This window comes from Panthera leo, chromosome B2, assembly GCF_018350215.1.
Source record: "Panthera leo isolate Ple1 chromosome B2, P.leo_Ple1_pat1.1, whole genome shotgun sequence".
Classification (NCBI taxonomy): domain Eukaryota; kingdom Metazoa; phylum Chordata; class Mammalia; order Carnivora; family Felidae; genus Panthera; species Panthera leo.
Window position 1 is genome coordinate 13,664,224 of NC_056683.1, and position 21,583 is coordinate 13,685,806.

Sequence of the window (21,583 nt, forward strand, 5' to 3'; positions counted from 1 at the left end):
TTTATTTTGTTTTGTAGCCCCACTAATGCTTTTAAATGAGAGATGCTGTGAAAAGGGGGGGTGGGGGGGAGAGGAAATTCTCCGCAGCTGCGTGTGAGCATTCTGCCAAGGGAGGCACAGGAAGAAATCTCCCGTGTTCAAAATTTCCAGCCGGGAGATTTACAAAACAGCAGGGGAGAATGGATGGACGGGAGGAAGACGTGTGCGTGTGAAAGATTCTGCCAAAAGTTCCCTTTTTTTTGTTGTTAAGTCCCCGGGGGCCCCTGGAGGCCTGTCATGCTTCAGCGACCCGGGCTCCCTCCCACTCTACCCCCATTCTAAAGCCACCGATCTTTCGGATGTAAGGCAGAACCACGTCTTAGCAGCTCCTTTCTTTTACCCCCGATTCCCCAGGCCTCCCCCACCCCACCCCCCAAAACAACAACGGGATCACGGAAAGAAGCTTAACAGGGAGGCAGCAACCATTTCCGTGGGACGAAATGAAGTCCTGGAGTAAAGCTGTTCTCCTAAGAAGGAAAACGGCAATCGTCTGGGCGAGTGAACTTTTTAGTTTCCATTAGCGGCAGCAGGAGAACCCCTGTCAACAGTAAAAGCCCAAAGATGAGCTCTTGGGTTGTGCCGTGAAAGCACTTAAAGCAGGACAATCTAGCTCTGTCCTTGCGAAAAGCTAATTCGGGTCACACGGGCCGCCGCAGAGGGTTCGGAGGTTTGGTTTTAAATTTCTGTATCGAGTGATGTGTCCAGGCCTTCCAGAGCAAGAACGAGATGGTGGCCGCTGTCCCTTATCACAATCTCCAGGAAGCAGAGGGGCAGTGAGGAGCAAAGGTCTCGTCACCGACCACCACGCACCCGCCCCCGTGGAGGGGCTAGCCGTCCACACTGCGGGCGTGCCCACTGTGTGGCCAGAGTATGAACGACTGATCCCCCGCCTCTGGAATTCAGCGGGGAAGACCTCAGAGGTTCTGACCCGGCAGCACGGTGGGAGTGTGTGTGTCCGTGTGCTGAAGCCTCAGATGAATGGCCCCAAGTAACACAACAACACCCTCAGGAACACAGGTGAAATACACGGGCCCCTGGGGATCTGCGTGTGCACCGCCCGGTAACCTCCCACCCCATCTAGATGAATGTACGGTGACAAAGAGCTGTCAGACAAACGGCCAGGAGGCCCCATAGAGTCCTCTGTAATGAAACCAAGGTGAAATCCTCTTCGGCATCACCCGGACTCGTGAAGGCAGAAAAGCCGGTGAAATCTCCTCCCACGGTGTCCGACAGCACGGGCTGAAACCAGTCGACCAGAAAACACTAGAACCAGCACAGTCCATTCCCAGGGTATTGAGAGTCCGTCTGCATTTTACCATCATTTGAAACCCGATGCTGAGCACAACATCCTACCTGGACTATTCCACAAGGGCCGCCCTTCCGGGGGCCGTTCACAGCCAGCTGGTTAGGACTCAGGCGCTCCTCTCCATCCCCAGCCCTCTGCTTCCCCTCAAGCCCCTCTCTGAGCCACCTACCTTTGTGGGAAAAGCTAAGGCCCTCAGCCTTTCTCTCTTTTTTTATTTTGATGGGTGGAGGACACTGAGGTCAGGAGAATGACAGTCCAGGACACTCAGGCTCTCTCTGGACACATTTCTTATGTTCAGAGCGGTGAGCTCACCGTCTCTCCCCACAGCCAGAGGAGAACTACTTAACTAATAGTTTGCCAAGGGCAAGTTGCAACATGTCAACGTTAGTCCAAGCCCTCTGTCACGGTAGCCAGACGAGCGACACTGATGCGCGTGCAGGGGGAAGGCAACACCTACCTATGCATGGGGGGCGCATATACTAAAACACCTACTCCTGGGGCGCCTGGGTGGCTCAGTCGGTTAAGTATCCGACTTTGGCTCGGGTCACGATCTCACGGCTCGTGAGTTTAGGCCCCACGTCGGACTCTTGTGCCGACAGCTCGGAGCCTGGAGCCTGCTTCGGATTCTGTGTCTCCCTCTCTCTCTGCCCCTTCCTTGTTCTCTCTCTCTCTCTGTGTCAGAGATAAACAAGCAAAACAATTTTTTCTTAATTAAATAAAACACCTACTCTTTGCTCAGGGAGGCATGTGCATCCCATTTCACAGCGGGGAACACTGAAGCTGACCTGAGGACGAGGCCCCAGTGATCTAGGGCACTCGGCCAGCAAGTGTCAGAGTGGACATTCGGTGGTCCATCGACGCCCTGATTGACAGGAGTGACTTTTCTAGGAGGCAGGCCACAGAGGTCCCTAGGGGTCACAAGGTGACATTCATTTGAATCAACGAACGAACGAACGAACGAACGCGCGCACGGGCGCGCGCGCGCACACACACACACACACACACACACACACACACACAATCACTGGGATATGTATTCCACAATACTGTTGAAAACAGTGAGAACAGCAATACTTTCAAACAAACTAAAACAAGAACACATTGTTGCCTCAGGATGACTCAATAAAAGCGGAAGGGGCTTTGATCAAAGACTCTGTAAACTCAAAATATACAACAGGCACCCCAGCCAGGAGAGGAACGGGGCTGGGCAAATGACGTTTCCCCAAGTGCAACCGAGCACTGCTATGGGGAGACAATGACCATGAAAACTGCTGCTTCCTTATGAGGCCCCACAGATCAGCCTCTCCCGGGAGGGAGCGGATGCGGAGCTCACTCTTGGCCACTTCCCTTTTCGCTGCTACTGTTCCAGGGTGTGTGTGTGTGTGTGTGTGTGTGTGTGTGTGTGTGATGGCAGCCTGGCCGGGGGGGGGGGGGGGGGGGGGGGTGTTGAGAAGAAGGTTAAAACTCTGGACCGATGTTTGTATTTGTTCCCTATTGAAGTTCTAAGTAAGAGTTCAATTCTTATCATTCTAGGTAAGAGTTCAATTATACCCGCCCATCCTCTCCCCTCAGAAGAGCTCTTTAAAAGGGAGGCCATACAAGCACCCCCACCCCCCACCAAACTGCTTTATCAGCACAAATACCACATGGGGACTCATCAGCCCCACGTACTCTTGGGCTCCAGATAATTCATAGGGTCAAACGTGGAGGCGTAAAGGAATTACGAAGAGCCTATGTGACAGTGAGCGGAGACATAAAGCTGATCAGTCCTGACCTTTAATTTGGAGCCCCTGAGCCTCCTGCCACCCTTTTTATGAATATGGGAGAGCACTTTGGGACATTTCCAGCCGGGAGGAAGGAAGCACCGTTACTCATCACTGTTGGCGGAGAGCCCTGACAAGCTCTGCTTTTAAAACCTATACAGACCGGCCACCACCACTGCCTTCCAGCCTCGATGAGGCAGGACTTTTGGGAAGGCCCCTGAGTTGAGAGAAAGAGGCTGGAAGTAACTCAAAGGCACTTGGGACAATGCCACACTATCCTGTGAAAGATCATGTATGCAATTCCCGAACACAGGCTCGCCAGCCCAAAAGGGACTGGACATACTGCCACGGCCACCCAGGTCCCTGCAGAAAGGGGTTGGCATCCGCTGAGGGACCCTGGGGAACACCCCCTGATTGGCTGGAAAGTGACCTAACCAGTGCATCTTTCTGCAGCCAAGAAGTAGCCTTAACTTCTGTATCCATCGGAGAAATTGAGGGCAATTCCCAAAGGATTAGCACTTGGCAAAACAAATCCCAGAGAGCGGAATCTAGAATGTTCCTGCACAGATCTCTGAAGTCCCAGCTGACGATCCCATACCTATCTGGGCTGGGAGGATAATCGAGGCTTTAAAATTCAATTACAATCATGGCACTCTAAATAATGGACTCCAAACCAAGGAATACAAACCCAAGTTTGGGGTGGGGATCTAAAGGGACAAGAACTCTGTGCCCCCCACCTTGTCCCAAAGAAGGTCAGTCCCGCAGCACAGACTGGGGCAGTGGCTGTTAAAGATAAGGGCTGGGCTGGACCCTGCCAACATTGCAAGGGCAACCAACTGGTCCCGTTCCTTAGTCTTGTGCTTTTAAAGGGCAACCAATGTGCCAACTATTTTAAAGCTCCAACACACTAATTCTGTAAACAATAATGGCTACAGCCTGCACACTGCACACTGGAATGGATTCCTCAACTTGGCCTCATCGCTTATGCAGCTGATGAAACAAACATTGACAGCTTTTTTGCATTTGTAAAGGCCCCACAGCAGCTGTGGTGATCCCACCATAGAGCAATGAATTAAGCCTGAAACCCAGCTGGGTCTGAACAGAAGCCTTTTCTGCACAATACAGCAAGACTATCATTGTTAACCTAGGCGTTATTGGGAAATATTCTGCATTACATTATAGGGCAGTTCTAACTCAATTCTTAAAATTAGCTCTAATAGGCAATTTTGGTAGGAGGGATGTTGCATTTTGCTTTGGAAATGGCACCAGTATGGGGTATAGGTTATAGGTGCACCACACAAAGGCAGCTGGGCAGAGAGAACACAGTTTTCCAGTTAAACAATGCAAAGTTTAAAACAGTAACTCCTTCTTAGATATTCAGACACAAACGTACACACTCCCTCACACCTACCTTCTGAACTGAGGTAGGTATCTAACCTTGCCAATTCTTGGTTGCTTGGCCCCTACAGAGAAAATTTCAAACACAGCTGTCTGTCAGGGCTCCCAACTGGGTAAGCCGAATCCATGACCTGAGCACAAGAGTCAATCTGGGACAGGGAGCTGTAGCAAAAACACTGTGTGAAAAACCAGGATTCATACCATGAGTAAGGAATGTTTTGGACACTGAACTTAAGCACTAACTGACAGATAAGATTCCAAATGCTGACAGACAAGCTGGTCTTCAGCTTTCCTCGAGGACAGGCACAGATATCCACACCAAGATGCTCACTCACTCTCCACTTTCCCAGAGGCTCTGGAACACCCCAGGCCACGTGACTTTTTCAGACCCTCCCCCCCCCCCCCCCCCCCCCCCCCCGCTTTCCACCTCTCTTCTATTGCCTCACAATTTCTTTGAAGGCTTAAAAATAAGAGTTGGGAGGGGCGCCTGGGTGGCTCAGTTTGACTCTTGATGTCCACTCCGGTCATGATCTCACGGTTCATGGGATCGAGCCCTATGTCCGGCTCTGCACAGACACCGAGGAGCCTGCTTGGGATTCCTGCCCTCTCTCTTTCTCTCTCTCTCTCTCAAAATAAATAAATAAACTTTTTTAAAAAATAAGCATTGGGGAAAAATAAATCTGGTACAAATCAAAAACCACAAAAAAAAACATGGCACCATCCCTCTTCCTTAAAACAACTCCCCTTTCTTTTTCTTTTTTTTTTTTAACATTTATTTTTAAGAGACAGAGCGCAAGCAGGGGAGGGGCCGAGAGAGAAGGAGACACAGAGTCTTAAACAGGCTCCAAGCTCTGTGCTGGCAGGCTGACAGCCCGTTCGTGGGACTCGAACCCACGAACCGCGAGATCGTGACCTGAACCAACGCTTCACCAACTGAGCCACCCAGGTGTCCCATCACTCCCATTTCTTAAAGTAGTTCATTATGAAGAGCCTCGGAAGCATTTTTGGTGCAGGCAAAGCAGGCTTGGAAGGACCAAGAAAATCGGGGAGAGTTTCTAGGTAGATAGTGGTTCTAGTCCCCGAGGTGTTTTGCCAAAAAATGTCAACGTAAGGAACCACGAGAAAGTCTAAAGTGAAGAGAAGGCAGAGCAACAATTCTGAGTCCTTCCTCATGCTCCCAGAAAGGAGCGAGGGTTTTACTCCACCCCTCCCAAAACTGTGTGGACCTGAAAGACCCACAGCCACGGCCAAAATCACCTGAGCACCCACAAAAAGTAAAATTCCAAGTCCCACTGTTTTTTCACGCCTAAGCCGGCGGAGCGTGTATATTTCTAAAACTTGTGAGAACGGTGTTTACAGACTGCAAAGGGACAGAGAAAGTAAGACCACTTTGGCCCCCCGACATACACAGTGAAGGGGCTGGCAATCAGGCAGTGAGAGAAAGGAGAACCCCAGGCCCCCAAAGGCAAGGCAAGAGCCCCAGAAGGGGAGAGCCCAGTATAGCACCCAGCTGAGCAGAGCTGACGTGGCTCAGGGGCACAAGCGAAAGAGAAATCGCCTAGCGGGTTAAAGAGCAGCAAATAAACGTAGCGGCAAGTGGGTTTCACGTGCAAGGTTTTCTAACTTGAAGTGTTCCAAGAGAAATGCAAACGTCGCCCGCAACAAAAAGCTGGGCCCAAATGTTCGCAGCAGCATTATCCCCAATAACCCAAAAGGGGGAAACAACCCAAATGCCCATTGGTGGATGAACGGATGGACGGACGGGCAGACGGACGGATTAGCAAACTGCGGTAGGCCCACACAATGAAATAGTATTTGGTCACAAAAAGGAACGGAACACGATCCATGCTCCAACAGGAATGAACCTTGAAAATGTTATGCGAAGCGAAAAAAAGCCAGTCACCAAAGGCCACATGTTGTATGATTCCATTTAGATGAAATGTCCAGAACAGGCAAATCCAGAGAGACAGATCAGTAGTTGTGAGAGCCCAGGGAAACTGGGAAGAGATGGGATGGCTGTTCAAGCGGGGGATGGAGGTCCTTGTGGGGGGTGATGAAAATGTTCTAAAACTGACCCTGGTGATGCCTGCACAACTCTGAATATACTAAAAACCAGTGAATTGGGGGGGGGGGGGGGGGGGGGGCGGGGATCACAGTCACGTCCAAAATCACTCAGGGAAGAGACTGAGATGCCGAAGATGCCTTTCGTCTTGAACTCACACTGAAACGCCAAAAGAAAAATAGTTGACGAACTGCCAAACAAGCTGGAATAAGTTGGAGATGTGAGAGAGTTTTATAAAAAGAAAGGCTAAAACGGGCCGACACTTTGCTAAAGATACAGCAGCAAAGGACAGCACCGTATGCCAAGAATGTATAGATAACGCTGCAGTTAAACTGGAAAGTGCAACGAGGGGGAACCTGAATCTCCCAAAAACTAAAAACTGCAACTTTAGGCTCCCTATTCCCCCTGGAGCTCTCCTGCAGGCTTTAATTAAGAGCACGGGAGTCTTCCATTTAAATATATTTACTCAATGTCCGTGCCAACTCAGACAGGTCCTTCCAACGAGCTTGGTTGAAGCCGTCTTTGGATTCAAATGCTGGGTAGGAAGCTGAGAGGAAGGGCCTCCAAAAGTAAATTAGATATTATTTATCAGCTTTAGAAATCTTTCAACACCGGCAGGGAGGATTATTTGCTGTTGATGGTAGGGGAAAAAAAAAAAAAAAGGCAACCACGAAGTACCATCCAAGGCCTTCCCTGGCTCGTATATAATGCCTGTCCAGAGGAACAAGCACTTATGCCTGGGCCAGGTGGTTCTGTTCTTTATGGAGATGACCTCCCGTGTACAAATAGAGTAAAAAGGACTCCTCTTACAATAGGTACCATTAAGGTCTTCATTTGTATTAAACAACTGTAAGCAAACAATGTTCGGCTGTAAAAGCTTTTGCAAGTCAAAGATAATAGCCTTTCTTGGTAAACTGACTGTTCTTTATAATCATCCTTATTTATACTCCCAAGAGGCTTTGCCTACTGCTCCAATAAATTCTGGAAAGAAATAACATGACAACTTCAGCAAGTCCTGTGGAAGAAGGGAAGGAAAAAAGGCTGGTAGGTAGAAAATGTGTTTCATTTTGGGCTCTGTCAGTGCTGGGGGAGCGATCACATCACTTAATTAGAGCAGTGGGCAGAATTAGAAGAGAGAAATGAATACCACTTTCTGGCTGCAGATATTTCCAAGTCAGATCTATGTTCCTTGCCTCCCAGTGCTTTCTAGCTTACCAGGGCCAAAAGAGAACCTATTTTAATAGCATCGTTAGAGTTCTGATTTATCACAAGTACAAAAGGCTGTGTTTCTCATCTAGACAAGAACGTGGTGTAACACGAAGCTTTGCAAGTTCCTATCCGTAGCAGGAGTCTCTGCAGGGCTAATTGATGGGTGTTTAGACTGAGCTGGGGGAGAACAGGCCAGTACATTGAAGCAAGCATTCCCCAACCTCTTCCATCAGGAGACTTGGCCCATGGTTCAGCTATGCCCAGAGCCCAGACTCTGGAACAATCAGGCAAGCCAAATGTGTTCCTTATTTAAAGGAGGTTTCCTTTCACTCTGTCAGCCACCTTTCAGATTCCAGCTAAGTTTAAACCACAATGGTTTGGAATCCTAACAGTAGTTTTGAGGATTACCATACAGAACGGGTATTTGAAAACATTTTTAAAGACACAGGACACTGAATCATGCACTAACATCTACCAATCGCTTCCCCCAAAGAAGTTCATTCTTATTAAATCCAGACCCTCCCTGGCCCCCTGCGCCGTGGAAAAAAGTGATGAACTGCAGTGGCATTTAGACAGAAACCTGATCTCTGCCACTCAAGGATGTTACCACCACTGGGGATCACTTTCATGCATCTTTAAAATTCTTGCAGATTAAGAGTTCTGTCAGGGTGTCAATACCAATATTACTTAACAAAACTCGCCTTTAATTAAAATTTTGGCTCAACTTTTCAAAGCGAACACAAAAAGCTACTCAGCCCTAACTCACACTGCCTGGCTCAGGACGACAAATGGTCAGGGCCCGTTTTAATATGCTTGTCGCTTTTTGCATTTGGAGAGTGAACTTTAGTCGGATCAAAGGGAAAATTATTTGCTCCCAGGATGACTGCTCATTACGGCCTTAAATCCTTTTTGGAACGGGGCGTGGTACAGAGAAGTAAATACGGAAAATAAACACGTCTCAAAAAAGGGCAACTAACCACAAGTCCCAGCCGAAAGGCCGCAGAGCCGGTAGGCAGGCCTGCAATGTTCAACAAAACCAGGCTAAAATAACCAGGCTCAGTAAGCCGGTGTCCCTTGCCCCCAAGCTAGCCCCTCCAGTCCGGTTCCTAAATAAAGACTCTGCCGAAGGCCCCACCAAACACTGCAGGCTTTTCAAACTGTTGAGAAACCAAGGCCACTGTTCACTCGGCATCAAAGGCAGTTGGCCTCTGCGACTCAGAATCTTCGATGTGAAAAGGAGTCACGTGGCGAGCGCAGGGGACCAAGGTTTGTGGTGTGGTCGTAGACCCAGCGCCGGCAAGACAACACGCCCACAAAAGCCTTCAAGGCCCGAGAAAACCGTGGGCTCCAATTTGACTGGGACTCCAGGCCACGGCTGCTTATGCAAAGCCTTCCATTCCCGTTGGCTCTTTCATCCTCCAACATCGAGACCTCATGGCCAGCCCGAAAATAGAACGCATGGAGCTCTAACGCTCTGGGCGGCCTAAGGGTGGAAAAGGGCGCCATTTGGGTAAAACCAATAAACGTGCAAAGTTCTACCACATCTCTAAAGGGACGTCTTGACTAGAAAATTAAAAAGGGAGGAAAAGAGGTTTATCCAAAAGTACTCTTTTAGACACCAAAAAGCAATGCTGCTTCTTAGCACTGCGACGCCACCTCGTCCTCATATGCGTGGGGGGGGGGGGGGGGGGGGGTGCGGTATCCATCACCCGAACGACCAAGAAGTGTGTCCAGTGTAGAGATCAGATTGCATTTTTCCTCAAGTTAGGAAGAAAAAGCAAGTCCTGGTAAGAAGGAAAAGTGCTGAGCACCTTGTATGATTTTCACAACCCAGAAACACTCTGTTCCCTTTTCAACCTTGAGCCTGGAGAATGACAGCCACAAAGACCTGTGCGATTTACAAGAATAACACAGCCTAGATAACAGTCTGTAATAACCGTTTGTAAGCCCTTCCCAGGTTAACACTGGATTCTGCCTCCCCCAAAATGACCTTGAGATTAAAGGTGCAATTCTCCCCACATGACAGATGAAGAAACGGCGACTGGGATGATTTGTCCAAGGCCACCTGCTCTTTTCCCAGTGTTTTGCATCCCGCCGTCAATTAAACTACAAATTTCCCAAGGGCAGGACGATGACCTTTTTTCTAACACCTAACACCGTGCCAGAGCATGGTGAGCAACCCGAATGCTATCAGCTCTATTTAAATGGAAGGTCTCTGCCAAGCCAGAGTCCAATGGGACCTTTGTAACCATGCAAAGCCCACCTCACAAACAAGGCTTAAATCACACGCGAAAACAATGACATTCCAGGGCGTCCTAAAGCATGTCATGTCCTCGCAAACAAGCATTTCATAAATAGGAAATACCGTCTCTGTACCAGTATACAGACTCTCTTCACCCTTCAAGACTGTGGTCGGTCGTTCTAATACCACACTGTGTTCTTCAAGCAATTTTGTTTTACAAAGTGATTTCACGTTATCTTATCTCGTTTAGTTCTAAAGCCCTGAGAGAGGACAAGGAAAGAAAATAGAAACTTAAATAAAACCCAACTGACATCTTTACTACTCCTTACAAGGGCCCATATTGGTTTTTAAAAGCCAACAAACAAACAAACCCGCTGGCCTCACGTGCACTACCTATGGGACTGTAAATTAGTACAGCTTTTCTCCAAGAAAACAATATGGTAACAGGGCTCCCTGTGTAAACATGGGCACTTCAGAATCAGGTATTCCACTTTGAGGAATTTGGAGTTCAGGGAAAAAACATACAGGTAAAGCATACTGCCTGCATACATGATCTTGCACAAGAGTTCCCAAACCGAAAAGGCCACCAAGAACAGGCAGGTGGAGTAAACCGTGGTAGAGACCAACCAAGTGTCTTGCAGCCATTAAAAATAATGGTGTTGGGGCGCCTGGGTGGCTCAGTCAATTAAGCGTCCGACTTTGGTTCAAGTCATGATTTGGAGGTTCATGAGTTCGAGCCCCGCCTGAGGCTCTGTGCTGACAGCTCAGAGCCTGGAGCCTGTTTCTGATTCTGTGTCTCCCCCTCTGTATGCCCCTCCCCCACTCACACTGTCTCTCTCTTTCTCTCTCTCAAAAATAAACATAATGTTTTTTAATAAAATAAAGCAACAATAAATATAATGGTGTATAAATGTATTCTGATCATCAGGATATAAATGCAAAAAGCACGTAACATGCCTTAGGAGCATGAGACTACATGTGTAAAACTATATATACGTATACGTGTATATACATATATGTGAATGAATGTCTAGCATGCAATTGCAATGGTTTTCAACATTTGTAATCATCTGATTTGAAGGATTTCTGATAGAACAAAGAAAGTCGTTTTCACAATGCTTACATGTGGATGGTCTTTTCCCATGAAAAGTAATCAGTTCTTCAAGTTACCATGGACAACTGAGAATCCACGTGTGAAGAAGAAGGACCTCTTAAAAATTTGTCCAAAAACACTAACACGCAGCCTTCTGCTGTATCAGGGGCTGGATTTCACGCCCTGGCTGTGTCACTGATGAAATGTGTAACCTCAGTCAAGTTGCTTAACAGCACTAGACACACCAGGCTTTCTCAGCCCGGAGATTCTCCTTAGTTGAGTTTTTCGTTTGCTGCCAGATCCATACCAATTCCCTCCCGCAACCAGGCAGCAACTGACATACTCCAAAAGCTTCAACTCAACAAATACTTCCTCGGCCGCCTGCTGACAGAAAATTCAGCCCCTCCCTCTTGGGGGGTTAATAGGGTAAGAGACAGGTAAACACGGATTGCAGCGCCTGGAGATAGGTGTAAGGAGTCCGAGAGAAAGGGCTTAGCCCTGCCTGACTGGAGAACAGAGTAGCAGGCCTCAAAAGGGCGGGGTGGGCTCCTCAGGCAACCCGTTGGGAGAAACCAGGATATGCAAAGAGGCTGGGTTCCCGATTGGGCGGCAGGATGGGCCCAGGGTACAGCAAGAAGGGCTTCTTACGCTGTGCTGAGGACACACTTAGTGTAGACTTGATCCTGAAAGCCACAGGGAGCCAATGAAGGATCATGATCAGACATTCAATTTCAAGGATTATTGTTCCAAGGTCCAGTTTAAACATCTGTGGTGCTCTTTGCACGCAGACTCAGTGCCACTCTAAACTCAACCATCAATCCGTGCCTCTCAATCTGTGTTTGGGAGTCAAGTGCCGGATACAGAAGAGTTTCAACAGACAGACAGAGAGGGTGGGGGCAGAAAGACATTACATCAAAACGGGCTTCAGAATATCTGCTGCTACTCATTTGGTTTATTAAGAAGCAAAGTATAGAATTCACTTGATTCATTTATTTCTGAGTCAGCTATGAAGGCTGCCGGCAGGCCCGATGCTTCAGGTTGGTGATTTCCAACTGTGTCATACCTTGAGCACTTGTGCCGGCGTATGCAATTTACAAAGTGCTTTCACATCAAAAATCTCACTGGCTCTCCCAGCCCCAAGCCCGTTAAGGTGCACGGAACAAGTTTTCCAGATGAGGAAGCAGCTCAGTGAGGTTATGTGGCTTGCCCAGGGTCACACACGGCCGGTGTATTATAGGACCCAACCCTGAACTCGGCTCTTATCCCCAATCTTGTCCATTACCATGTAGAGGTACCCTGTATCTTCATAACAAGCCTGTCCAAATCGGAGGCATTGCATTACCAAAGCCCATGCACTAGCAACAAGGCGGATACACAAAGCACAAAACTCTCCAAGTCTTAATAACGTCCGTATCCAACTGCTGCTTAACAGAACAAGCATTCATTCCGCAGTCCGCTTTCTGCAAACCTATGGAAGGAATAAATGCAAGAAACACATGCTCAGTTGTAATCCTTTCTCATTTCCTCCTGGCACCTGTTTCTGCCCCCACAGGCACCAAACACTTTAACAGCTGGCAGAAATGAGAACCAAGAGATAACCATTGGAGATCAAGCCCTAACCAAAACTGTGGTTAGGAAATAATAGAGAAAAGAACCACCCAGATTTTTAAAAAGAGCAATAAAACAGGGCACCGAAAGGTCTCCCACGCTCTCCTGGGTCCTTCAGGCACAGCAAACCAGAGGGTCTCCTGATGGAAAACAGACACCCACACGACCCACCCCCCTCTCACTGCATCCCCCACCCACGCAAAATGAGATTGCTGGGAAAGGGCTCCTGGTTCGACTGGAGAAAAGGGCGTGTGTGAGGCAAGTGCTGCATTGGGAGTACTGAAGGGGCAAAACTGTGGCGATTTTGTTAACCTTCTAGGATTCCTGGTAACTGAACACTGCTGGTGATGACATTTCAATGCTCACTGGCCTTCCTCTTCATGGGTGGTGGAGCTTGACAGACTCACAAAATTAGAACTTAAAATCCAATTTAGGCCTCTCAGGCAGCACCAGCTCTCAAAAACAGCTCTCAAGAACTTCAACCAGTAGGGTTCCCTCTTTCGAACACCCTCGTACATCCTACGAATATGTGAATAATTACGTATAATATCCCCATTACTCAAGCTGCCTCATTAACATATCTGGGCAGCCTTTGTTTACCAGGATGGCCCGGACCTCAGTAAGGACTGAGGGCAAATGATTTCCCCCAGTGTCCCATGGTCCCCCTAAAGCAGCAAAGTCAGGGGCAAGAATGTAAGTGCAAAAAAAGAGTATGCGGCCGATTTGTCACAGCCCCTGTGAAGAAAGTTCTTGGAGTCTGGAGAGCTAATGCCGGCCGGCGGGCCCTCAGGTGCAACCCGGAGGGCAGGTGGGGACACTTACAAAAATACAGAGCACCCGCCAGCCAGTCCCCAAGGGGTACTGGGATCTCGGAGCTCTTTCAGAAGCGAACTCACGGAGACAGCCAGCTGGGGATAAGGGGGTAGCTCCACCAACTGGTGTTTAAAAAAACAACAAACACAAACATGCACTTGAGACGGAGGCACTCCTTCTGTTCCAGGCTGACAAACTACCTCAACCTCCCCAACTTCCTTCGGCAGAACACCTCTCCAAAGCCCGCTGAGAGCCCCTATTATGGCTTCCCTCCCCACCCCCACCCTTTTTGGGGCTACACTGGTCATTCACTTTACTTCTATTTCATCTGGACTAAAAAGTGGGCAAGAGGTGTAGCCTTTAACCATCTGGCAAGTGCCTGTTAGCCTTGGTTTTTCTCTTCTGTAAAATGGACTCAACAGCCTCTGTTTCTGGTGTGATCTCACCATGGAAACAAACGTAGGCGGTTATTTCAGAACTGCCTGGGCCTTCTCTTCACGAGGCTTTCAGGAGAAGTGGGTGTTGCGCGGCCCATCTAGAGTGTTTTCTATGATCCAAGCTCTTCTGGCACATTTCTTCAAACTTCAAAGAGAACCCCAGGAGAAACGGACAGCCTTCTCGCAAGAGTAGCAAAAAAAATCTGTTGCAAAACAGTGTGGAAGTGGAAAGAAACCCAGACAGACACCCAAGAGGCCCAGGAGGTAGTCCAACTGCTCTGCAGGCGGGACCTAGACCTCACCCTCTGGAACAGCATCTCCCTCTGTAAAGCACGGCCCCTCTCCTGTCCCCAGACATCCTAAGAGAACAAGAGAGAACGCACCTGCAAGCAAGAACAGGGACAGGGAGTACTGGAAGCCGGCAGCTTTACCCGACCAGGAGCGAAGGGGGATCTGGCCAGCGCTGTCACTTTCTATAAGGTTCGGCTCTGCTTTTAGTGACTTTATTCTGGACCAGCAACGAACTGAAAAACCCCTTATTTAAAAAGTGTGCGGCTGCCAGAAAGCACAGTGTTAACTGAAGCCCCGGGAAAGGTCAAAACCTTAAAAAATCTCACTCAGACTGCCTACCTCCTGGCACGAAAGAAGCTTGCAGGGATGAATGAGGCAAGTATGGAAAAGGCCCCCTACCATCCAGGGAAGGACACAACCCTTTAATCCTAAAAGTAATACAACTTAACTTTCAGTAGAGCCACTCGAAACTGGGCCACACTTCACCTACCTGGCCGCAACTGGCTGGGGAGTCTAGTTTAATACCTGGGGATTAAGGGCAAACACAACGGAAGCACTCTAATCAGGGGTGACAGGGACCAAAAAGCTCAAGTACGGTCTGTTGGTCCGGAAACCTGAAAATCCACACCTATTTTAACACTTTAACGTAAACACCTAAATGTACTTTTAGCAACAGATTTGTTGAGAATTCCAGTGTTCCGTGTTATGCTTTGTTTGTTTGTTGGGAAGAGAGTCTGGGCATAAATGAAGTTTGGTTCTTAAAAGGGAATCACTTGCAAAAGCAATGAATCCGTAACAGATTTTCCCCGAGTCTTTTAAACGGCGGGCCCACATCTCATTAAACGGCCTGATTTTTTTTTTTTTTAAGTAATTCACTTTTATCGAATGTTCCCAAAAGAGTCAACTTAAAAGTTTTCATAAAAATCCACACTCCAAAAAAAAAAAAAAGAAAAAGAAAAAAGAAACCAATTTTCTTTCCACACTTGTTCAAAGGTTTACATAATATTTAACTGTAATTGCAAGAATAAGTCTAACTGGAATAACCAGATTTGGAAACAACTGACACTTGGCAAGCCTTCTATGAGTCGGAGCCAAAGTGGACAGAGGCACATACACCCAGGGCTACCCACCGGCCAGGAGCTTTGTGCTGGGGTATCACAGCCAACAGATGAAGTAGGTTGGATAGGTAGAACGTGAGAGTGGTTACGTAATCCAGGGGGAGACTTAGAGGAGGACCCCGAACAGCAGGATGAGAACAATGCAACTCGGGCACCCGGCTGGCTCCAACCATGGACTCTTGACCTCTGGGCTCATGAGTTCGAGTCTCACGTTGGGTGTAGAGATTATTTAAAAATAAACTCTTAAAAAAAAAAAAAAGAAGAAGAATGCAACTAAATTTTTAACCATTCAGAATGCAGGAGCCTGGGTCCTAAGAACGTCATGATCAAAGGTAAACCTTAAAAATACTCCAGCTTGGCCTTTACCAAGCGTTTCAATGTGCTGCTAGGCTTCGTATGACATGTCTGTGTCATCCTTGAGAGGAGGAAAAGGAGAAAATAGCTCCATTTTGAACGTTAACAGACACCAGTTACGTATCCCAACAAAAGATTTTCTAAAGGACAAGAGTTTAAATAACCTTTGGAGCAGGGGATATATTAAGATTAACACTGGAGTTATTTCCAAGGCACTTGGAAGGGAACCAATAGCCCCCAGCTCAGCACCAGGAACTGGTTATGACCTACCAGGAGAAAAGAAACAGCCATTATACCATCTGAATACCAATTAACTCCAGTTAGCTATTTGGGCCAATGACAACAGAAGACACACAAGTCAAACACCCACTGACAGTAAAGTAATAACGATGCGGGTTAACAGTAACTCAAATTGGGTTATTTGGGGACATTATTTCTTCTTCTTTTTACATTTTCATGACACACTTTTTGGACTCTTCACTTGACGGTCTTTCTTCCATAATCTCTCCCCCTCCAGTAATAGCTACCAAAGGGCCCCTGCCCTACACTTATGTGACAAAGAATAAAGTTTTCCACTACTAGAAAGAGGCAGAAAGCAAGCCACATACACAGCCCAGGAAAGGAAAAACATAGCAATTGAATGACACGTATTTGGTTTTTTCCCCCCTCACAACTGTAAAATAAGCCAATGGGTGTAAAGGGGGGGGGGGGGGCTCATAAATCCTTCCACTACATTTTGGTGTGCTTCTACTTTTTTCTTTAGAATCTTATGAAATTGTAATTATGGCAAATCCTGCTTTTGAACCTTGTAACATGAACTTTTTCCAGTCTTGTTTAATTATGCTGCACTTTTACATCAGAAAATTAGATACTTAAAACCCTTACAGCCTGGTGCTACAAATTCCGCTTGAGCTGTCCTAGGAATCAAACCAGTAATTTGTTTTTGAGCTCAGTGCGTGCGTCATAGAACTTTTTATTCACGTGGCTGGGATTTTTATTTCAAACGCATACCTGCTATAAAGCATCAAAGACCCAATGGTTTTGAAGCTTGGATATCATATCCGTTATTTTCCCTAGGAATAACCCCACCAGCAGAGTGAAGGAAATGGTAGAAAACATCCATAGAGCAAGACAGCTACTGTTTTTATTGTCCAAGTGGAATGGCGCTTTGAAAGGCAACTGTTTTCAGTTATTTAAGGTATTGGGGGGGGGGGGGGTCGTGCCCGGCACAATTAAGACAGGATTACCTTACAATTTATGAGTTTCTCAAGGATGCCATTTAATATGAAATACAACAATCATTTCTCCCAAGGTCTGCCATCGACAATCCCACCCCCAAACTCTGCCTTGTTAAGGCAATAAACTAAAATGGCAACGCCGCACGCATCTAAGGCTTTTGAGACCAATTGTAAGAAAAGTGCTGCCTTCCACCAGCTTGATAATACCACCTTACACAGAAAGAGCACACTGTTTTACATCTTTCGCGCACATTATCTCTCACACACGTGAGTCTCTCAGATAAAGTGCGGGGCAAAAGCAGGTCAGGTGTTACCATTTCCATTTTACAGAACAGTAAATACAAACACACTCAGATTCCAAGCCTCTCGTTCCACCGTTCAAAAGTACTAAGCACAGAGTACCCGGGGACTTCACTGTCCAGTGCTCTTCTAAGAATACATATACATGACAAATCTTACCTCGCCCGGGCCCCCAAAAAAGATACAGCACAGAGCTGGCACAGCAGAGGAGGAGCGCCACCCCCTCCACAGTATTACAAGGCTTCCAGAAAGAGCAACAGTTGCTGCTGAACAGCATCACCCAGAAAGGCATCCCGTCCCATCCCCCAAAGGCACCCCAAACATGACTTCAAGTGACAAGGTGGCCAAATCCACAACACAGTCCTTCTTACAGAGCAAAGCTTTTCCCTGAATAAAGTTTCCTTGCTTTTTTCAAAAGCGTTGCTGAGCGATCACAACGACCACCGCAGTAATGCCACACCATCAGCAGACCTAGAAACAGAAGAAGCGAAAAACATTTCTGCAGAAAGGAGGCGTCTCCTCCCTGCTCACCACCCCCTAAATGGAACCCGAGCGAGGTCGGCAGCACTCGTCGGGGGCCTAAAGGCTCCCAGCGGCTCACCTGCAGGGAAGCGCAGCATTTCGGGGCGGAAGGCGGAGGCCGATCGCATCCTCCTCCTCCTCCTCTTCCTCCTCCCACGCCGCAGCCCTGCTCCGCGGCCGCCCCCGCCTCCGCCTCCGCCCGTTCCCTCCTCCCCCGACCGCCCCGCCGCGTGGAACCTCCCGCCCGACTTTTGACGTCACGGAGGAGGAGGAGAAGGTTCCACCCGGGCCCGTCCCTTTGTGACGTCACAATGACAACAGAACGCGGCCGGGAGCGTCCGGGAACCCGGAGCGACGGGGGAGGGGGGGGGGTGGAAGGAGGAGGGGGAGGCCGGCGCGAGGCGGGGGGAGAACCGGGGGGCGGGGAGGGGGCGCGGTGACGTCTCGTCGGCTTAACCTGTTGCTCTCGAGACTGCGCTGGAGCCGGCGGGCAGGGCCGCGGGGAGCCGGCCGGGCCGCCGCCGCCATGCTCGGCCGTGCGCGCGGCGGGGGGCGCCCGCTGCAGCTGTGCGCCGCACCGCCCCCACCCCGGCACGCCCCCGCCCCCTCCCCTCCCTTCCCCGGGGCCCAGCAGGCCGCGCCGCCCCCGCGCCCCACCCACCCGCCCGGCGGCCCGCCCGCGCCGAGCCTGGAGCCGGAGCCCCAGCGGCCGGGAGCCGGAGCCCGGAGCCAGGAGCCCGCAGCCCGCCCCCTACAGGCCGCGCGCGCGCGCCCGCCCGGCCCCGGCCCCGGCCCCGGCCCCGGCCCCGGCCCCGGCCCAGCCCGCCTCGACCCCCGCGCGCCCTCCCCTCTGCTGCCGGCTCGAGCACGTCGGGAACACGGGCTCCGCTCCCCTGGCGTCAACTCGTGCTCTGCCTCCCGCGGCCGCCGCCAGCCACGGGCTTGCGGCCGGACGCCCGCACTCGACACAATCCACTGACCGCCAGCAACAAAAAATCCCACCCCTCACAGCTCTCCACAACTTAGCGAGGTCTGGGATGGGGTCCGGGGGAAGGGTGGGGGCGGCGGAGGCGGTTCTTGTCCAAGTTCTACCCCATTTGCTTTGTGGCTGCACCCGGATCGGACGTGCCCCGGGAAGGCGTCCACGCTCCAAGGCAAGGTTGTCTCCATGCAGTTTCTACAGCCCGAGTTTAAACTAGTCCTTTGCATTCTACCCAGCCCTCTGCAATGCGGATGTATTTTAAATCTTAAATTCTTTAGGGAACAGCTTTTTAAGTTGGGCTTGATTATTTAACATTGCATTTCTTTCATAGTTGAAGTTTACGTGCCTAGATTAGAATCAGCCCTCTAGAAGAGGCATTCAGCTTTTTCATTAAATGTATTTTTTTTTTTACAAAAACCAGTGCCCGAAGGTCATCTCCCATTACACACATCACACTGCTCAAAAAGGCAAAATATTAACACCAATCTGTCGACTCGACTCAAATAAAACTTTCTTATAACGTTGCATTATTCCAAATGTATGTTCATTTGGGCTTTTTTTTTTTTTAATGGATTCTTTGATTTAAAGCATGCAGCTAATCACCGATCACTCGAGTGCATATTTGGTTAATCCTCCGTCCCCCTCTACCCTCCCTCCCCCAAACTTAAAAAAAAAAAAGCCATACACAAAACAAAAACACTCCCCATGCCAATCAAAACGTAGCTGTACTATGCACAAAACAAATTTAACTATTCCAAACCATTTAAATCTCTGAATAATCACCCAATTTCAGAAGCCCAGTTAACAGGGAGAATTCATTTGTAGTCACTTACACATGCATTCACATACCTACTTAAAAACATTAGCTATATTGTATGTCTTTCCCCCTAAAACTGGAAACCATGAATTTTTAAACAAAACCAGTCCCATTATTAAAGTCAATCCCAACAAATGCATTCGCTGTAACATGATTCCCAACTGGTTTACGTTGCGAACCAAATAAGCCAAAACGACCACATACATTAAATTTGATGTGCCAGTGCAAGGAACAAGATCGCCATAATCGGACCCTCGGTTGCAACTTAAAGGGCTTCCAACACACACGCGTTACACGATTTTCCAAATAACATTAATAATAACAACACATGATCATTTGCATGCAAAGTGCAATATGGGGCCAAATCCGCCCGAGAATGCAGTTTAGTTACATTACCGCAGCCCCCACCCCCCCCCCCCCAAGCTACACCAAAATCCCTTGCCTTTCATCTAAAACTAGATTATGGTTGTGTCATTCGAGGTCAATTTATTCACTTGAGGTATCGCTACACCAATCTGTTTTTTCATCCAAACTAGGCAGACACGACTTTGCCTGAAAAGCCCTCTTTCAGAAAAGAAAGAAACAGCCTTATCGGACGCTGTGTTTAAAACCCTTCAGCTGCAGAATTATCTATAAACTTGACATTCAGAGCCATTGCTTAAAACTGCAAGTCAAAGGATGTGTTGTTAAGAGCACTTACGTATTTCTTCTGAATGATATTCCTCTTGGGTCTTTCCTTGCTCATTCTGAGATCCAAATGCTGATTGCAAAAGGGGACAATTGCTTCATGAATTTAAAGCCGTCAGAAATTTGCAAAAAAATATCCTGGTGGTTTTTATTGTTGTTGGTGGTGGTTGATCTTGTAATCCGACTTTTCTTCCTCTTCCCCCAAAGCCCGATTCGCCTTGAAATAAATCCGAAATTGGGAAGGAAAAAAAAAAAAAAAAAAGAGCCAAAGACGAACGAAGCAAACAAAAAAAAATTCACTTTAGTAAAACACTCATAATGGAAAATTTCCCCCGAAACACACACACACAAAAAAAACCGACGCCCTTCACTCCCCCCTTTTTCCTCCAAAAACTACATCAGCGAAACGTGAAGGTCCTTAGTGTCTGATCTGTAGTTACATCTTGGAAAAGAAAAGGGAAAGATAAATAAAAAATGTTGGAAGTCACGTTTGTGCTGCAGCAGCAGTGCGAGCAGAAGAGTCAACTCCAGCGGCGGCGGCGGCGGCGGCAGCACCACAGCGAGGGCTCGCCGAGTCTCTTTTTTCCAAGCCCCTAACCAATGAGAGAGAGGCTATCCAGCCCAACTTTAAATGGACTCTGCTTTTATACAAGTTAGGGCTCCTCGGGTAATTCCCCGACGGACGCTAGCCGAAAACTCACACAGCTGAGCCACCAGGCGCCCGCCTACTCCGGCGCCGACCGACCCTGGCCCAGTCCAAAGGACCCCGACAGCCCCGTCGACTAGACACCCGAGAACCTTCGACGAAGCCTTCCCGGGCAACCCCTCAGGCATCGCTCCCACGCCGAATCTGGGAGTGGAATTGAGAGAGGCTCCCTAGCCCAATGCATGGCACGCTCGGTCGCTCCACCTCACCCCCTTTCCCCAGCTTGCCGCTCACCCCACAGCCGCCACACGCCAGCCCGCGCCACTGCCCTCGCGTCTACCTGCAGCGGGGCTGCTGGATACGAGTGCCCCAGGACTCCCGGCCCCGGGGAGAGCCGCCTATTCCCGGGGCACCTTAGAATGGTCCCCTTGATCTTCTGGAAGTTGTAGTCCCCGACTACAAAATGGCTATGGCCACGGGAGCTGCAAACTACAATTCCCAGCCTGCCCCGCAAGCCTGTCACTCAACTCCCCTCCCTCCTCCTCGCCCCCTCCCCCTCATCGGCCCTGCCAACAAACGCTTGGATGTGTCCCGCGTGTGACACTGCTAGAGGCTGGCTCGGGATTGGCCCGCAGAGCGTGTGGTCCGCGAGCGAGGA

The 21,583-nt window shown here is 48.9% G+C and overlaps 1 protein-coding gene across 4 annotated transcripts in view; it reads right to left on the bottom strand.

Moving 5' to 3' along the window:
• Positions 1-20,882, bottom strand: part of JARID2 (jumonji and AT-rich interaction domain containing 2) — a 272,435-nt gene extending 251,553 nt beyond the window's left edge. For 2 of the 4 annotated variants that reach the window (XM_042937861.1, XM_042937859.1), the window contains exon 1: positions 20,293-20,882. Coding sequence is in view for 1 of the 4 variants with exons in the window: in XM_042937859.1 (XP_042793793.1) it covers positions 20,293-20,337 (45 nt within the window). In the remaining 3 variants the exon portion in view is untranslated. Of the gene's footprint in view, positions 1-17,642; positions 17,743-17,872; positions 17,951-20,292 lie in introns of those variants that run through there. The other 2 variants (XM_042937863.1, XM_042937862.1) reach the window with 2 other exon arrangements.
• Between the last annotated feature and the right edge of the window lie 701 nt (positions 20,883-21,583).